This window comes from Oncorhynchus nerka, unplaced genomic scaffold (assembly GCF_034236695.1).
Source record: "Oncorhynchus nerka isolate Pitt River unplaced genomic scaffold, Oner_Uvic_2.0 unplaced_scaffold_40___fragment_2___debris, whole genome shotgun sequence".
In the NCBI taxonomy this organism is placed as follows: domain Eukaryota; kingdom Metazoa; phylum Chordata; class Actinopteri; order Salmoniformes; family Salmonidae; genus Oncorhynchus; species Oncorhynchus nerka.
This window is the reverse complement of record NW_027040326.1, coordinates 180,436-198,417: the sequence shown is the minus strand read 5'-3', so window position 1 is coordinate 198,417 and position 17,982 is coordinate 180,436. Positions and strand designations below refer to the sequence as shown.

The 17,982-nt window shown below is 43.8% G+C and overlaps 1 protein-coding gene across 1 annotated transcript in view; it reads right to left on the bottom strand.

The window, feature by feature from the left end:
- The window catches only part of vwa5b2 (von Willebrand factor A domain containing 5B2), a 35,933-nt gene that overhangs the window by 16,988 nt on the left and 963 nt on the right, over window positions 1-17,982 (bottom strand). Inside the window, exons 2-3 of the mRNA XM_029623225.2 lie at window positions 3,278-3,421; window positions 2,867-3,082 (exon numbers count right to left, since the gene is read on the bottom strand). Of these exons, the coding sequence (XP_029479085.2) occupies window positions 2,867-3,082; window positions 3,278-3,416 (355 nt within the window). The 5' untranslated portion in view covers window positions 3,417-3,421. The remainder of the gene's footprint in view (window positions 1-2,866; window positions 3,083-3,277; window positions 3,422-17,982) is intronic.

Genomic DNA, 17,982 nt, shown 5'->3' with positions numbered 1-17,982 from the left:
AGAGAGTTCCAGGATTCATAATAGGAATGCATGCCTGGGTGTTGTGATACGTTCAGAGATAGGTAGGAGGTCTCTCTGAACGAGAGGAAGACTAATGGCATGTCTCCGGGTGGGCGGTCTCACTAAATGGATTAGCTTGAGACTCTTCAATAAAAGCCTAACTGATTTCTTTTAGCGGCTGGTTTGGATGAGCAGGGTATTAAGTACAGTTTTACATTTCTGTCGTTTAGCAGATACTCTTATCCAGAGCCACTTACAGTTAGTGCTTTCATCTTACACTACAGTAGATAGGTGAAACAACCACATGTCACAGTCTTAGTTAATACATTTTCCCTCAGTAAAGAAGTTATCAGCAAAGTTAGTGCTAGTGGAAAAGACAAGTGCAAGGTCTCTTGAGGGGGGGGGGGGGGTAAGACAGCTTTATTATGCTTATAGATGCTGAAGAGTTAGAGTTTCAGACACTTTCAGAAGATTGGCAGGGACTCTGCTGTCCTAACAGGGACTCTGTTGTCCTAACAGAGACTCTGCTGTCCTAACAGGGACTCTGCTGTCCTAACAGGGACTCTGTTGTCCTAACAGAGACTCTGCTGTCCTAACAGGGACTCTGCTGTCCTAACAGAGACTCTGCTGTCCTAACAGGGACTCTGCTGTCCTAACAGGAACTCTGCTGTCCTAACAGGGACTCTGCTGTCCTAACAGAGACTCTGCTGTCCTAACAGGGACTCTGCTGTCCTAACAGGGACTCTGCTGTCCTAACAGGGACTCTGCTGTCCTAACAGGGACTCTGCTGTCCTAGCATCAAAAATGTTTACTGTCACACACCAGATAGGTGCAGTGAAATGTGTTGTTTTACAGGGTCAGCCATAGTAGTACGGCGCCCCTTGAGCAAATTAGGGTCAAGTGCCTTGCTTAAGGGCACATCTACCGATGTTTCACCTTGTCGGCTCGGTATTCAAACCAGCGGCCTTTCTTTTATTATCCCAACACCCAAGCGCTACCTGCCGCCCAATAAAACTATCAATAAAACGATCACATAGAATGGCAGCTGAGGGAGAGTTGGGAGGCAGAGGGGAAGCAACGGGGTGGGGAACAGGAATGAGACTGATGTGATATTTGAAAACTCCCAGTCAGGTCAGACACACAGAGGAGACCTGGTGTGCCTTAGTCCCTGGTGTGCCTTAGTCCCTGGTGTGCCTGAGTCCCTGGTGTGCCTTAGTCCCTGGTGTGCCTTAGTCCCTGGTGTGCCTTAGTCCCTGGTGTGCCTTAGTCCCTGGTGTGCCTTAGTCCCTGGTGTGCCTGAGTCCCTGTTGTGCCTTAGTCCCTGGTGTGCCTGAGTCCCTGGTGTGCCTTAGTCCCTGGTGTGCCTGAGTCCCTGGTGTGCCTGGTGTGCCTTAGTCCCTGGTGTGCCTTAGTCCCTGGTGTGCCTTAGTCCCTGGTGTGCCTGAGTTTCTGTGTTGTCTCTCTACTGATTAAAGATTACTTCGTGAAAGTTAGAGAAAGGAAAACATGAAATAGGACCAAACAGAATCTGTGGGCAGTGGTGAAAAGTACATAAGTAAAAATACTTTAAAGTACTACATAATTAAGTACTTTTATGGGATAGCTGTACTTTACTTTTATATTTTTGACAACTTTTAATTTTACTCCACTACATTGCTAAAGAAAATAATGTACTTTTTACTCCTTACATTTCAATGATACCCAAAAGTACTAACTACATTTTGAATGCTTAGCAGGATAGGAAAATGGTCTAATTCACTCACTTATCAAGAGAACATCCCCAGACATCTATACTGACTCTGATCTGGCAGATTCACTAAACACAAATGCTTTGCTTGTAAATGATGTGTTGTAGTGTGCCCCTGGCTATCCATAAATCAAAAAACTCAAGAAAATCGTTCCGTCTGGTTTGCTTAATATGAGGAATGTGAAATGATGTATAATTTTACTTTGATACTTAAGGATATTTTAGCGATTACATTTCCTTTTGACACTAAAGTACATTTAAAACCAAATACTTTTACTAAAGTATTTTATTGGGTGATTTTCACTTTCACTTGAGTCGTTATCTTTTATGGTATCTTTACTTTTACTCAAGTATGACAAATAGGTACTTTTTCCACCACTGTCTGTGGGTTATGCCCTAAGCTTTTAGAAATGAAAAATACCTTCTGATACACTCCTTCCCTCCTTCTATCCATCCAGCCCTATCTCTACCTCCCTCCTTCCATCCATACCTTCCTTCCTTCCTCCTTCCCTCCCTCTCTCCATCCAGCCCTATCTCTACCTCCCTCCTTCCACCCATACCTTCCTTCCTTCCCTCCCTCTCTCCATCCAGCCCTATCTCTACCTCCCTCCTTCCATCCCTACCTTCCTTCCTTCGTCCTTCCCTCCCTCTCTCCATCCAGCCCTATCTCTACCTCCCTTCTTCCATCCCTACCTTCCTTCCTTCCTCCTTCCCTCCCTCTCTCCATCCAGCCCTATCTCTACCTCCCTCCTTCCATCCCTACCTTCCTTCTTCCATCCCTACCTTCCTTCCTTCCTCCTTCCCTCCCTCTCTCCATCTATCCCTCCCTCCTTCCCTTCTGCCGTACATCTCTCCTTCCCCCCTTTGTTCACCGTTGGTACTCTGCATGTCCAGGCTGGATCCCCCGCAGCAGCCCCACTCCCATCTATCCCTCCCTCCCTCCCCCCTTTGTTCACCGTTGGTACACTGCATGTCCAGGCTGGATCCCCGCAGCAGCCCCACTCCCATCTATCCCTCCCTCCCTCCCCCTTTGTTCACCGTTGGTACACTGTATGTCCAGGCTGGATCCCCGCAGCAGCCCCCTCCCATCTATCCCTCCCTCCTTCCCCCTTTGTTCACCGTTGGTACACTGTATGTCCAGGCTGGATCCCCCGCAGCAGCCCCACTCCCGTCTGTTGCCACATTGGCCGTCAAGCCCCGATCCTGGGCAGCAGTCCAGACAGCAATCCTCCAGCTTCCCCCGACTCTGGATCTGAACTCCCACCATGCGGCCGGCGATGACCGCCTCAAAGCCCACCACCACCTCCTTCTCCCCCAGCGGGTAGACAAACACACCTTGGGGGAGAGGGGTGAGGGGAAGGTGCAAGGGGCATTGAATAAAGGACAACAGACAGCATTACAGAAAGACTATTACAGAAAGACAAGACCAAGATTAGATCTGGCTATAGATGTTGTGGCTTGATATGTGACTAACCGATTGCTAAGGCCCAAAATCCCACCTCCCCCCATGACATCAGTGTGTGACCTCACCCTCCACAGGTTCGGTGTCTGTGTTGGCGTAGGTGAGATGCGCGGTGATGCCCAGGGAGCAGCCGTTGGCACAGGACTTGATGCAGGAGGCCTTGAGGAGAAGCGGGGCCCACGTGGACCGGTTTCTCAGGCCAACCATCGTCTCTGGATGTGAGGAAGAGAGAAAATCCTTGAGTTCAATGTGTGTGTGTGTTTGCGTGTGTGTACGATAGTGTGTGTGTGCATGTGTGTGTGGGTGTGTGCGCGCGTGTGTGTGCGCGCGTGTGTGTGCACACGCATTCAAATGGCCTCAGTGTCTAGCCTTATCAAGGGGAAGGATCAGAAGCACAGTATGGAAAGTTCTTCGACCAATTATGTGCTTCTAAATGAGGCTTTCTCTCAATTGATGGAAAGAACATTGGCCTCGAATCAGCTCTGATAATTATTTCAAAATGTCAGCTAAAGGTCCCCACATTTAATGAACCTTGCTGCAGGGCAATTGTGCCATGTTGGTATAATAAAGAAAATGTAAATATATACTGTTTTCACATGAATTACCTGTGTAACTGTGAGATATATTTATTTACAGAAGCCCCATCTTGCCTTGGGCTTCTACTCTGGCAACCGAGCTATCCCCTCTCTCCACCTGCATAGCAACCGGTTGCAGCAGTGTTGAAGGCCAACTCAATCATTAACAGATTGGTCAACACGCCATGGGCTCGTGGGCAACATCTCCTCAACGGCTACCTGATGCAAATCCATACTATACAGCTTCACAAGTCTTAACTGACCACAGAGGAGATAAGAGTGGGTGGGTGGTATGATGTATCTTTAGGTTGTGTTCGTAGCACAATACGGGAGCTCAGGTAAGAGATCAGGTAAGAGATCAGGTAAGAGATCAGGTAAGAGATCAGGTAAGCTTGTTGGGTTACTGGAACCTCTTAGAAAACCTACGAAACAGGTGCACCTCAAAAGAATGTTAGTGTAAATAAGAGATCTAGTAACAAATAGACACTATTCCCTCCTTGAAAAGACTTGCATCTTGTTGTTTAGGACTTTAAACTCACAGGGACGTCCTTCCAGTATAACATCACCTTGTTGCTTGCTCTAACCTTGTTGCTTGCATCAGCAGCAAACACAACACAACATGAAATAGATGAATCAAACTAGGCAGCCATGTTCTTTACGAAAGAAACACAGCTGCTGCAATTAAGCCCAGCAGGTCAAAGAAGAACATAAAACACACTTCTTAGTGATTGACCTTTTTAGCACTCCTTGAATAAAACAATGTTCTGGGAATCTGGGCTATAACCTGCAGGTGTAATGGTTTCTAATGGTTTAGTGTTAGCGGACTCACAGCTCAGTGAGCAGCAAACTGCGGAGTGCAGATTGTGACTGTTTGCTTTGGTCTGGGTAATGGTCTCTACATCCACCTCTGACTAAGTAGATCAACAGCTTCCATCTGGCTACTGTGCTTTGGAGGGATGGAGGGGGGGCAGCAAATACATGTCTGTTTGGGAGAAGGGGAGGGCAGAAATAAGCCAAACCAGCATTCAACCACAAACACGCGGTCAGAGTAAAACACACAGCAGGAAAGGTTACTTGTTAAATGTAAATGTCTAGATCTTACAATTAAAAGGTCTCGTCATCTTCCATAAAGTACTACTGAATAAATCTGTTTGACATACGTTTTGGCTGATATGAAAGGGCCCCGGTATGTAGATGGCAAACCCATACTGTGCCTTACCTATTTTCTCTCATAAAAAATGTCCAAGGGAGATCTGATACAACAGGCTGCTTCTTCTGCTGTTTGGGCTCAGGGTTGTTCTCTATGAATGAAGTCACCTCTGACTTCACCCCTTCTGATTTAAACCTTCCATACTTGTTTGCCCATGGAAGAACTGGTCAGAAAGTCAGGGGAAAGAGGGCCTCAAATATGACCAATTTTGCATATCCCACCCTACCATGAGAGATAGAAGTCTTCAACACTGAGAGAAGTCTTCAACACTGAAAAATATAAAAGTTGAGTTAGATATGATTTACAAAATTCGGTCATTTTTTAACCTTTAACGTAAATGATCTAAAAACATTTTCACATATGTTGTATCTCAGACCCTATTTTACATCATATGAGGTATTTATGTTGTATCTCAGACCCTATTTTACATCATATGAGGTATTTATGCTGTATCTCAGACCCTATTTGACATCATATGAGGTATTTATGTTGTGCCCGTCATCAGTTGAGACACAGCATACTCTTGAATACAGGGTGGGTGTTATTTCAATCATAGAAGTAGAATTCATAGAATGGACATTTCCATGAAGACCACTACAATTTAGCTGGTACACCATGACATTTAAATTGAGTAGAAACTTTAACTTCCAATTACCAGATGGCCGCCAGTCCACCCAGCATCGAATGTCAACTTGAATGGAAATGTATGTTCTATTATCTATATTTCAGTAAAGGGAAAGGGGGATACCTAGTCAGTTGTACAACTGAAATGTGTCTTCTGCATTTAACCCAACCCTTATGAATCAGGTTTTTTCCCACCTTGCCATCTCGAGGATACGAACCAGTAACCTTTATGAATCAGGTTTTTTCCCACCTTGCCATCTCGAGGATACGAACCAGTAACCTTTATGAATCAGGTTTTTTCCCACCTTGCCATCGCAAGGATACGAACCAGTAACCTTTATGAATCAGGTTTTTTCCCACCTTGCCATCTCGGGGATACGAACCAGTAACCTTTATGAATCAGGTTTTTTCCCACCTTACCATCTCGGGGATACGAACCAGTAAACTTTATGAATCAGTTTTTTTCCCACCTTGCCATGTCGGGGATACAAACCAGTAACCTTTATGAATCAGGTTTTTTCCCACCTTGCCATCTCGGGGATACGAGCCAGTAACCTTTATGAATCAGGTTTTTTCCCACCTTGCCATCTCGGGGATACGAACCAGTGACCTTTATGAATCAGGTTTTTTCCCACCTTGCCATCTCGAGGATACGAACCAGTAACCTTTATGAATCAGGTTTTTTCCAACCTTGCCATCTCGGGGATACGAACCAGTAACCTTTTGATTACTGCCCAACACCCTACAAGGTAGTCAAATAGTCTTCCATAGGAAACCTAACAGTCTAATTTAAATCAAAGAATCTTCCCAGAACTCATTCTCTGACATTCTCCAACCATAATTTTAAAAAATGTGTGTGGGGGGGGGGGTAGATCATCTTTAATATTGCTGATTGATTGTAGCTTCCATCATATACATATATACATACAGTGCCTTTGGAAAGTATTCAGACTCCTTCACTTTTTCCACATCTCTCCAGAGATGTTCGATCGGTTTCAAGTCCGGGCTGTGGCTAGGCCACTCAAGGACATTCAGAGACTTGCCCCGAAGCCACTCTTGCGTTGTCTTGGCTGTGTGCTTAGGGTCGTGGTCCTGTTGGAAGGTGCACCTTTGTGCCAGACTGAGGTCCTGAGCCCTCTGGAGCAGGTTTTCATCAAAGAACTCTCTGTACCTTTCTCAGTTTATCTTTCCCTCGATCCTGACTAGTCTCCCAATCCCTACCGCTGAAAAACAGCGTGATGCTGCCACCACCATGCTTCGCCGCAGGGATGGTGCCAGGTTTCCTCCAGATGTGAGACTTGGCATTCAGGACAAAGAGTTCTTGGTTTCATCAGACCAGGGAATCTAGTTTCTCATGGTCTGAGAGTCTTAAGGTGCCTTTTGATAAACTCCAAGAGGGCCGTCATGTGCCTTTTAGTGAGGAGTGGCTTCCGTCTGGCCACTATACCATAAAGGCTTGATTGGTGGAGTGATGAAGAGATGGTTGTCCTTCTGAAAGGCTCAACCATCTCCACAGATTGCTCAATTTGGCCTGGAGGCCAGCTCTAGTAAGAGTCTTGGTGGTTCCAAATTTCATTAATTTTAGAATGATGGAGGCCACTGTGTTCTTGGGGACCTTCATTGCTGCAGAAATGTTTTGGTACCCTTCCCCATATCTGTGCCTCGACACAATCCTGTTTCGGAGCTCTATGGACAATTCCTTTGACCCGATGGCTTGGTTTTTGCTCTGACATGCACTGTCAACTGTGGGACCTTATATAGCCAGGTGTGTGCCTTTCTAAATCATGCCCCAATAAATTGAATTTACCCCAATCAAGTTGTAGTAACATCTCAAGGATGATCAATGGAAACAGGATGCACCTGAGCTCAATTTTGAGTTTCATAACAAAGGGTCTGAATACTTATTTACATACTGTATTTTTTTATTTATTCTAAAAACCTGTTTTCACTTTGTCAGTATGGGTTATTGTGTGTAGATTGATGAGGGGGAACAATTATTTACTTCATTTTAGAACAAGGCTGTAACGTAACAAAATGTGGAAAAAGTGAAGGAGTCTGAATACTTTCTGAATGCACTGTACATACATATATATATATATATACACACATATATATTCCAGTGGGTCAGTAGTTTACATGCACTAAGTTGACTGTGCCTTTAAACAGCTTGGAAAAGTCCAGAAGATTATGTCATGGCTTTAGAAGATTCTGATAGGCTAATGGACATCATTTGAGTCAATTGGAGTCAATTGGAGGTATACCTGTGGATGTATTTCAAGGCCTACCTTCAAGCTCAGTGCCTCTTTGCTTGACATCATGGGAAAATCATAAGAAATCAGCCAAGACCTCAGAAAAACAATTGTTGACCTCCACAAGTCTGGTTGATCCTTGAGAACAATTTCCAAACGCCTGAAGGTACCACGTTCATATGTACAAACAATAGTGTGCAAATATAAACACCATGGGACTACGCAGCCATCATATCGCTCAGGGAGGGGACTCCTTCTGTCTCCTAAAGATGAACGTACTTTGGTGCGAAAAGTGCAAATAAATCCCAGATTTAGCAAAGGACCTTGTGAAGATGTTGGAGGAAACAGGTACAAAAGTATCAATATCCACAGTAAAACAAGTCCTATATCGACATAACCTGAAAGGCCAGTCAGCAAGGAAGAAGCCACTGCTCCAAAACGGTTTGAAATGTCCTCTGGTCTGCTGAGGCAAAAAAAGAACGGTTTGGCCATATATTGAAGCAACATATCAAGACATCAGTCAGGAAGTTAAGCTTGGTTGCAAAATGTATCTTCCAAATGGACAATGACCCCAACCATACTTCCAAAGTTGTGGCAAAATGGCTTAAGGACAACAAAGTCAAGGTATTGGAGTGGCCATCACAAAGCACTGACCTCAATCCTATAGAAAATTTGTGGGCAGAACTGAAAAAGAGTGTGCGAGCAAGGAGGCCTACAAACCTGACTCAGTTACACCAGCTCTGTCAGGAAGAATGGGGCCTACAAACCTGACTCAGTTACACCAGCTCTGTCAGGAGGAATGGGGCCTACAAACCTGACTCAGTTACACCAGCTCTGTCAGGAAGAATGGGGCCTACAAACCTGACTCAGTTGCACCAGCTCTGTCAGGAAGAATGGGGCCTACAAACCTGACTCAGTTACACCAGCTCTGTCAGGAGGAATGGGGCATACAAACCTGACTCAGTTACACCAGCTCTGTCAAGAGGAATGGGCAAAAATTCAACCAACTTATTGTGGGAAGCTTGTGGAAGGCCACCCAAATCGTTTGACCCAAGTTAAACAATTTAAAGACAATGCTACCAAATACTAATTGAGTGTATGTAAACTTCTGACCCACTGGGAATGTGATGAAAGAAATAAAAGCTGAAATTAATCATTCTCTCTGCTATTATTCTGGCATGTCACATTCTTAAAATAAAGTGGTGATCCTAACTGACCTAAGACAGGGAATTTTTACTAGGATTAAATGTCAGGAATTGTGAAAAACGGAGTTTAAATGTATTTGGCTAAGGTGTATGTAAACTTCCGACTTCAACTGTACGTATATATACAGTACCAGTCAAAAGTTTGGACACACTTACTCATTCAAGGGGTTTTATTTATTTTACTACTTTCTACATTGTATAATAATAGTGAAGACATCTAAACTATGAAATAACACATTTGGAATCATGTGGTAACAAATAGATCTTAGATTGTAGATTCTTCAAAGTAGCCACCCTTTTCCTTGATGACAGCTTTGCACACGCGTGTTATTCTCTCAACCAGCTTCACCTGAAATGCTTTTCCAACAGTCTTGAAGGAGTTCCCACATATGCTGAGCACTTGTTTGCAGTATTTCCTTCACTCTGCGGTCCGAATCATCCCAAACCATCTTAATTTGGTTGAGGTTGGGGGATTGTGGAGGCCAGGTCATCTGATGCAGCACTCCATCACCCTCCTTCTTGGTCAAATAGCCCTTGCACAGCCTGGAGGTGTGTTGGATCATTGTCCTGTTGAAAAACAAATGATAATCCCACTAAGCGCAAACCTGGTGGGATGGCGTATCGCTGCAGAATGCTGTGGTAGCCATGCTGGTTAAGTGTGCCTTGAATTCTGAATAAATCACTGACAGTGTCACCAGAAAAGCACCCCCCACACCATCACACCTTCTCCTCCGTGCTTCACGGTGGGAACCACATGCGGAGATCATCCGTTCACCTACTCTCACAAAGACACAGCAGTTGGAACCAAAAATGTGGACTTCCACCTATCTTCCACAGATTTCCACCTGTCTAATGTCCATTGCTCATGTTTCTTGGACTAAGCAAGTCACTCCTTCTTATTGGTGTCCTTTAGTAGTGGTTTCTTTGCAGCAATTTGAGCATGAAGGCCTGATTCACGCAGTTGGTGTTGAGATGTGTCTGTTACTTGAACTCTGTGAAGCATTTATTTGAACTGAAATTTTTGAGGCTGGTAACTCTAATGAACTTATCCTCTGCAGCAGAGGTAACTCTGGGTCTTCCTTTCCTGTGACGATCCTCATGAGAACCAGTTTCATCATAGCGCTTGATGGTTTTTGCGACTGCACTTGAAGAAACTGTCAAAGTTCTTGAAATGATCCGCATTGACTGACCTTCATGTCTTAAAGTAATGATGTACTGTCATTTATATTTGCCTATATGACCTGTTGTTAATATGGACTTGGTCTTTAACCAAATAGGGCTATCTTCTGTACACCACCTCTACCTTGTCACAACACAACTGATTGGCTCAAACGCATTAAGAAGGAAAGAAAATCCATAAATTAACTTTTACCAAGGCACACCTGTCACTTGAAATGCATTCAAGGTCACTACCTCATGAAGCTGGTTGAGAGAATAGCAAGAGTGTGCATCTTTTAAAAATATATTTTACCACCCCTCCCCTAATTGGAGTAAACTAATGAACATCAACACTTCAGCTTATACTTACATTTACATTTACATTTAAGTCATTTAGCAGACGCTCTTATCCAGAGCGACAGCTTATACATTTTACGGACACAATCTCTTTTACAATAGTAATCTTTTGTTTGTTTTTTTCTCCTGTCCTTCCTCTACCCTCGAACCATCCCATCTATTACTGATGTCCTTCCTCTACCCTCTAACCATCCCATCTATTACTGATGTCCTTCCTCTACCCTCTAACCATCCCATCTGTTACTGATGTCCTTCCTCTACCATCTAACCCTCCCATCTATTTCTGATGTCCTTCCTCTACCCTCTAACCCTTCTATCTATTTTTGATGTCCTTCCTCTACCCTCTAACCCTCCCATCTATTACTGATGTCCTTCCTCTACCCTCTAACCCTCCTATCTATTACTGATGTCCTTCCTCTACCCTCTAACCCTCCCATCTATTACTGATGTCCTTCTTCTACCCTCTAACCCTCCCATCTATTACTGATGTCCTTCCTCTAACCTCTAACCCTCCCATCTATTACTGATGTCCTTCCTCTACCCTCTAACCCTCCCATATATTACTGATGTCCTTCCTCTACCCTCTAACCCTCCCATCTATTACTGATGTCCTTCCTCTACCCTCTAACCCTCCCATCTATTTCTGATGTCCTTCCTCTACCCTCTAACCCTCCCATCTATTTCTGATGTCCTTCCTCTACCCTCTAACCATCCCATCTATTACTGATGTCCTTCCTCTACCCTCTAACCCTCCTATCTATTACTGATGTCCTTCCTCTACCCTCTAACCATCCCATCTATTACTGATGTCCTTCCTCTACCCTCTAACCCTCCCATCTATTACTGATGTCCTTCCTCTACCCTCTAACCCTCCCATCTATTACTGATGTCCTTCCTCTACCCTCTAACCCTCCCATCTATTTCTGATGTCCTTCCTCTACCCTCTAACCATCCCATCTATTACTGATGTCCTTCCTCTACCCTCTAACCCTCCCATCTATTACTGATGTCCTTCCTCTACCCTCTAACCCTTCTATCTATTTCTGATGTCCTTCCTCTACCCTCTAACCATCCCATCTATTACTGATGTCCTTCCTCTACCCTCTAACCCTCCCATCTATTACTGATGTCCTTCCTCTACCCTCTAACCCTCCCATCTATTACTGATGTCCTTCCTCTACCCTCTAACCATCCCATCTATTACTGATGCCCTTCCTCTACCCTCTAACCATCCCATCTATTACTGATGCCCTTCCTCTACCCTCTAACCCTCCCATCTATTACTGATGTCCTTCCTCTACCCTCTAACCCTCCCATCTATTACTGATGTCCTTCCTCTACCCTCTAACCCTCCCATCTATTTCTGATGTCCTTCCTCTACCCTCTAACCATCCCATCTATTACTGATGTCCTTCCTCTACCCTCTAACCCTCCCATCTATTACTGATGTCCTTCCTCTACCCTCTAACCCTTCTATCTATTTCTGATGTCCTTCCTCTACCCTCTAACCATCCCATCTATTACTGATGTCCTTCCTCTACCCTCTAACCCTCCCATCTATTACTGATGTCCTTCCTCTACCCTCTAACCCTCCCATCTATTACTGATGTCCTTCCTCTACCCTCTAACCATCCCATCTATTACTGATGTCCTTCCTCTACCCTCTAACCCTCCTATCTATTTCTGATGTCCTTCCTCTACCCTCTAACCCTCCCATCTATTACTGATGTCCTTCCTCTACCCTCTAACCCTCCTATCTATTTCTGATGTCCTTCCTCTACCCTCTAACCATCCCATCTATTACTGATGTCCTTCCTCTACCCTCTAACCCTCCCATCTATTACTGATGTCCTTCCTCTACCCTCTAACCCTCCCATCTATTTCTGATGTCCTTCCTCTACCCTCTAACCCTCCTATCTATTTCTGATGTCCTTCCTCTACCCTCTAACCATCCCATCTATTACTGATGTCCTTCCTCTACCCTCTAACCCTCCCATCTATTACTGATGTCCTTCCTCTACCCTCTAACCATCCCATCTATTACTGATGCCCTTCCTCTACCCTCTAACCCTCCTATCTATTTCTGATGTCCTTCCTCTACCCTCTAACCCTCCCATCTATTTATGATGTCCTTCTTCTACCCTCTAACCCTCCCATCTATTACTGATGTCCTTCCTCTACCCTCTAACCCTCCCATCTATTACTGATGTCCTTCCTCTACCCTCTAACCCTTCTATCTATTACTGATGTCCTTCCTCTACCCTCTAACCATCCCATCTATTACTGATGTCCTTCCTCTACCCTCTAACCCTCCCATCTATTACTGATGTCCTTCCTCTACCCTCTAACCCTCCCATCTATTACTGATGTCCTTCCTCTACCCTCTAACCCTCCCATCTATTTCTGATGTCCTTCCTCTACCCTCTAACCATCCCATCTATTACTGATGTCCTTCCTCTACCCTCTAACCCTCCCATCTATTACTGATGTCCTTCCTCTACCCTCTAACCCTCCCATCTATTACTGATGTCCTTCCTCTACCCTCTAACCCTTCTATCTATTTCTGATGTCCTTCCTCTACCCTCTAACCATCCCATCTATTACTGATGTCCTTCCTCTACCCTCTAACCCTCCCATCTATTACTGATGTCCTTCCTCTACCCTCTAACCATCCCATCTATTACTGATGTCCTTCCTCTACCCTCTAACCCTCCTATCTATTTCTGATGTCCTTCCTCTACCCTCTAACCCTCCCATCTATTACTGATGTCCTTCCTCTACCCTCTAACCCTCCTATCTATTTCTGATGTCCTTCCTCTACCCTCTAACCATCCCATCTATTACTGATGTCCTTCCTCTACCCTCTAACCCTCCCATCTATTACTGATGTCCTTCCTCTACCCTCTAACCCTCCCATCTATTTCTGATGTCCTTCCTCTACCCTCTAACCCTCCTATCTATTTCTGATGTCCTTCCTCTACCCTCTAACCATCCCATCTATTACTGATGTCCTTCCTCTACCCTCTAACCCTCCCATCTATTACTGATGTCCTTCCTCTACCCTCTAACCATCCCATCTATTACTGATGCCCTTCCTCTACCCTCTAACCCTCCTATCTATTTCTGATGTCCTTCCTCTACCCTCTAACCCTCCCATCTATTTCTGATGTCCTTCTTCTACCCTCTAACCCTCCCATCTATTACTGATGTCCTTCCTCTACCCTCTAACCCTCCCATCTATTACTGATGTCCTTCCTCTACCCTCTAACCCTTCTATCTATTTCTGATGTCCTTCCTCTACCCTCTAACCATCCCATCTATTACTGATGTCCTTCCTCTACCCTCTAACCCTCCCATCTATTACTGATGTCCTTCCTCTACCCTCTAACCCTCCCATCTATTACTGATGTCCTTCCTCTACCCTCTAACCCTTCTATCTATTTCTGATGTCCTTCCTCTACCCTCTAACCATCCCATCTATTTCTGATGTCCTTCCTCTACCCTCTAACCCTCCCATCTATTACTGATGTCCTTCCTCTACCCTCTAACCCTCCTATCTATTTCTGATGTCCTTCCTCTACCCTCTAACCATCCCATCTATTACTGATGTCCTTCCTCTACCCTCTAACCCTCCCATCTATTACTGATGTCCTTCCTCTACCCTCTAACCCTCCCATCTATTTCTGATGTCCTTCCTCTACCCTCTAACCCTCCTATCTATTTCTGATGTCCTTCCTCTACCCTCTAACCATCCCATCTATTACTGATGTCCTTCCTCTACCCTCTAACCCTCCCATCTATTACTGATGTCCTTCCTCTACCCTCTAACCATCCCATCTATTACTGATGCCCTTCCTCTACCCTCTAACCCTCCTATCTATTTCTGATGTCCTTCCTCTACCCTCTAACCCTCCCATCTATTTCTGATGTCCTTCTTCTACCCTCTAACCCTCCCATCTATTACTGATGTCCTTCCTCTACCCTCTAACCCTCCCATCTATTACTGATGTCCTTCCTCTACCCTCTAACCCTTCTATCTATTTCTGATGTCCTTCCTCTACCCTCTAACCATCCCATCTATTACTGATGTCCTTCCTCTACCCTCTAACCCTCCCATCTATTACTGATGTCCTTCCTCTACCCTCTAACCCTCCCATCTATTACTGATGTCCTTCCTCTACCCTCTAACCCTTCTATCTATTTCTGATGTCCTTCCTCTACCCTCTAACCATCCCATCTATTACTGATGTCCTTCCTCTACCCTCTAACCCTCCCATCTATTACTGATGTCCTTCCTCTACCCTCTAACCATCCCATCTATTACTGATGTCCTTCCTCTACCCTCTAACCCTCCTATCTATTTCTGATGTCCTTCCTCTACCCTCTAACCATCCCATCTATTTCTGATGTCCTTCTTCTACCCTCTAACCCTCCCATCTATTACTGATGTCCTTCCTCTACCCTCTAACCATCCCATCTATTTCTGATGTCCTTCCTCTACCCTCTAACCCTCCCATCTATTTCTGATGTCCTTCTTCTACCCTCTAACCCTCCCATCTATTACTGATGTCCTTCCTCTACCCTCTAACCCTCCCATCTATTACTGATGTCCTTCCTCTACCCTCTAACCCTTCTATCTATTTCTGATGTCCTTCCTCTACCCTCTAACCATCCCATCTATTACTGATGTCCTTCCTCTACCCTCTAACCCTCCCATCTATTACTGATGTCCTTCCTCTACCCTCTAACCCTCCCATCTATTACTGATGTCCTTCCTCTACCCTCTAACCCTTCTATCTATTTCTGATGTCCTTCCTCTACCCTCTAACCATCCCATCTATTTCTGATGTCCTTCCTCTACCCTCTAACCCTCCCATCTATTACTGATGTCCTTCCTCTACCCTCTAACCCTCCTATCTATTTCTGATGTCCTTCCTCTACCCTCTAACCATCCCATCTATTACTGATGTCCTTCCTCTACCCTCTAACCCTCCCATCTATTACTGATGTCCTTCCTCTACCCTCTAACCCTCCCATCTATTTCTGATGTCCTTCCTCTACCCTCTAACCCTCCTATCTATTTCTGATGTCCTTCCTCTACCCTCTAACCATCCCATCTATTACTGATGTCCTTCCTCTACCCTCTAACCCTCCCATCTATTACTGATGTCCTTCCTCTACCCTCTAACCATCCCATCTATTACTGATGCCCTTCCTCTACCCTCTAACCCTCCTATCTATTTCTGATGTCCTTCCTCTACCCTCTAACCCTCCCATCTATTTCTGATGTCCTTCTTCTACCCTCTAACCCTCCCATCTATTACTGATGTCCTTCCTCTACCCTCTAACCCTCCCATCTATTACTGATGTCCTTCCTCTACCCTCTAACCCTTCTATCTATTTCTGATGTCCTTCCTCTACCCTCTAACCATCCCATCTATTACTGATGTCCTTCCTCTACCCTCTAACCCTCCCATCTATTACTGATGTCCTTCCTCTACCCTCTAACCCTCCCATCTATTACTGATGTCCTTCCTCTACCCTCTAACCCTTCTATCTATTTCTGATGTCCTTCCTCTACCCTCTAACCATCCCATCTATTACTGATGTCCTTCCTCTACCCTCTAACCCTCCCATCTATTACTGATGTCCTTCCTCTACCCTCTAACCATCCCATCTATTACTGATGTCCTTCCTCTACCCTCTAACCCTCCTATCTATTTCTGATGTCCTTCCTCTACCCTCTAACCATCCCATCTATTTCTGATGTCCTTCTTCTACCCTCTAACCCTCCCATCTATTACTGATGTCCTTCCTCTACCCTCTAACCATCCCATCTATTTCTGATGTCCTTCCTCTACCCTCTAACCCTCCCATCTATTTCTGATGTCCTTCCTCTACCCTCTAACCCTCCCATCTATTTCTGAAGACCATCCAGTTTCATTTCTATTTGCCATATATTTTTAACTGTGCTCTTTCACAATAGTTCTGAACCTATATACATTTTTCATACACAGTATATTTGACCTGAGTTATCTTGTTGTTATTTGTCCCACCCTTCAGCTCCTCTCAACCCCTCCCATCTATCTCTTAACACCATCCATATTGGATTTCTATTTGCCATATATTTTTCATCTGTGCTGTGCTGTTTTACAACAGTTCTGAACCTTTCTATTCTCATGGTTTCTAGAGATTGTAAATTAAAGATAACATTTGTTGCTAAAAGTATTATTCTATTATTGATTGACTGACTGACAATGACTTTTCAAATCAACCAGTGGTGCTATCTGCAGAGTTAGCTTCAGGTAAATGTTGCAATTCTTCAGCCATTCCTGGACCTACAACCAAAAACAAGCTACTGTACATATCCAAGGATTCTGTCTCTGCAGCAAAATCTGTAGAGCTGGGATTATTGTATCCCCCATATATTATAACATTTAAATAGTTACAATAATTTTGTATAATAACTTACATTTAAAAATTCAAAGTTTTGAATCCGGCATTGTTTTGCGTGTATGTTCTACAATCATCTTTGTGTTACCAAATGAAAGTAAACATTTACATTATATTCACATTTTAGTACATTTATCAGTGGTGTAAAGTATTTAAGTAAAAATAACTACTTAAGTCGTTTTTGGGGGTACCTGTTCTTATTTTACTATTTACGTTTTTGCCAACTTTTACTTTAACTTCACTACATTCTTAAAGAAAATAATGTACTTTTTACTTGATACATTTTCCCTGATCCCCAAGACTTGGAAAATTGTCCACTTCACGCATTTATCAAGAGAACATCCCTGGTCGTCCCTACTGTCTCTGATCTGGCAGATTCACTATACACAAATGCTTATTTGTAAATTATGTCAGAGTGTTGGAGTGGCCCCTTGCTATCCTTCAATTTAAAAAAACAAGAAAATTGTGCCGTCTGGTTTAATATAAGGAATTTGAAATGATTTATACTTTTAATACTTCAGTATATTTTAGCAATTCCATACACTTTTCATACTTAAGTATATTTAAAACCAAATACTTTTAGACTTTTACTCAAGTATTATTTCACTGGGTGACTTTCACTTTTTTACTTTAGTCATTTTCTATTAAGGTATCTTTACTTTTACTCAAGTATGACAAGTGGGTACTGTTTCCACCACTGACATTTATCAGCCTTTACATGACACCCACCTGTATTCAAAAGTATGCTGTGTCTGAAGACAGGCACAACACAAACACCTCAGATGATGTCAAACAGGGTCCTAACTACAACATATATGAACATCATTTTTTTGTTGAATTTATGCGTTTTTTATATTGACTTGAAAGGTTAAAAAAAATATGCAATTTGATTTAAAAACGTATTTTTCAATACATGTTTTAATAGTTTGACAATCCGGTTTG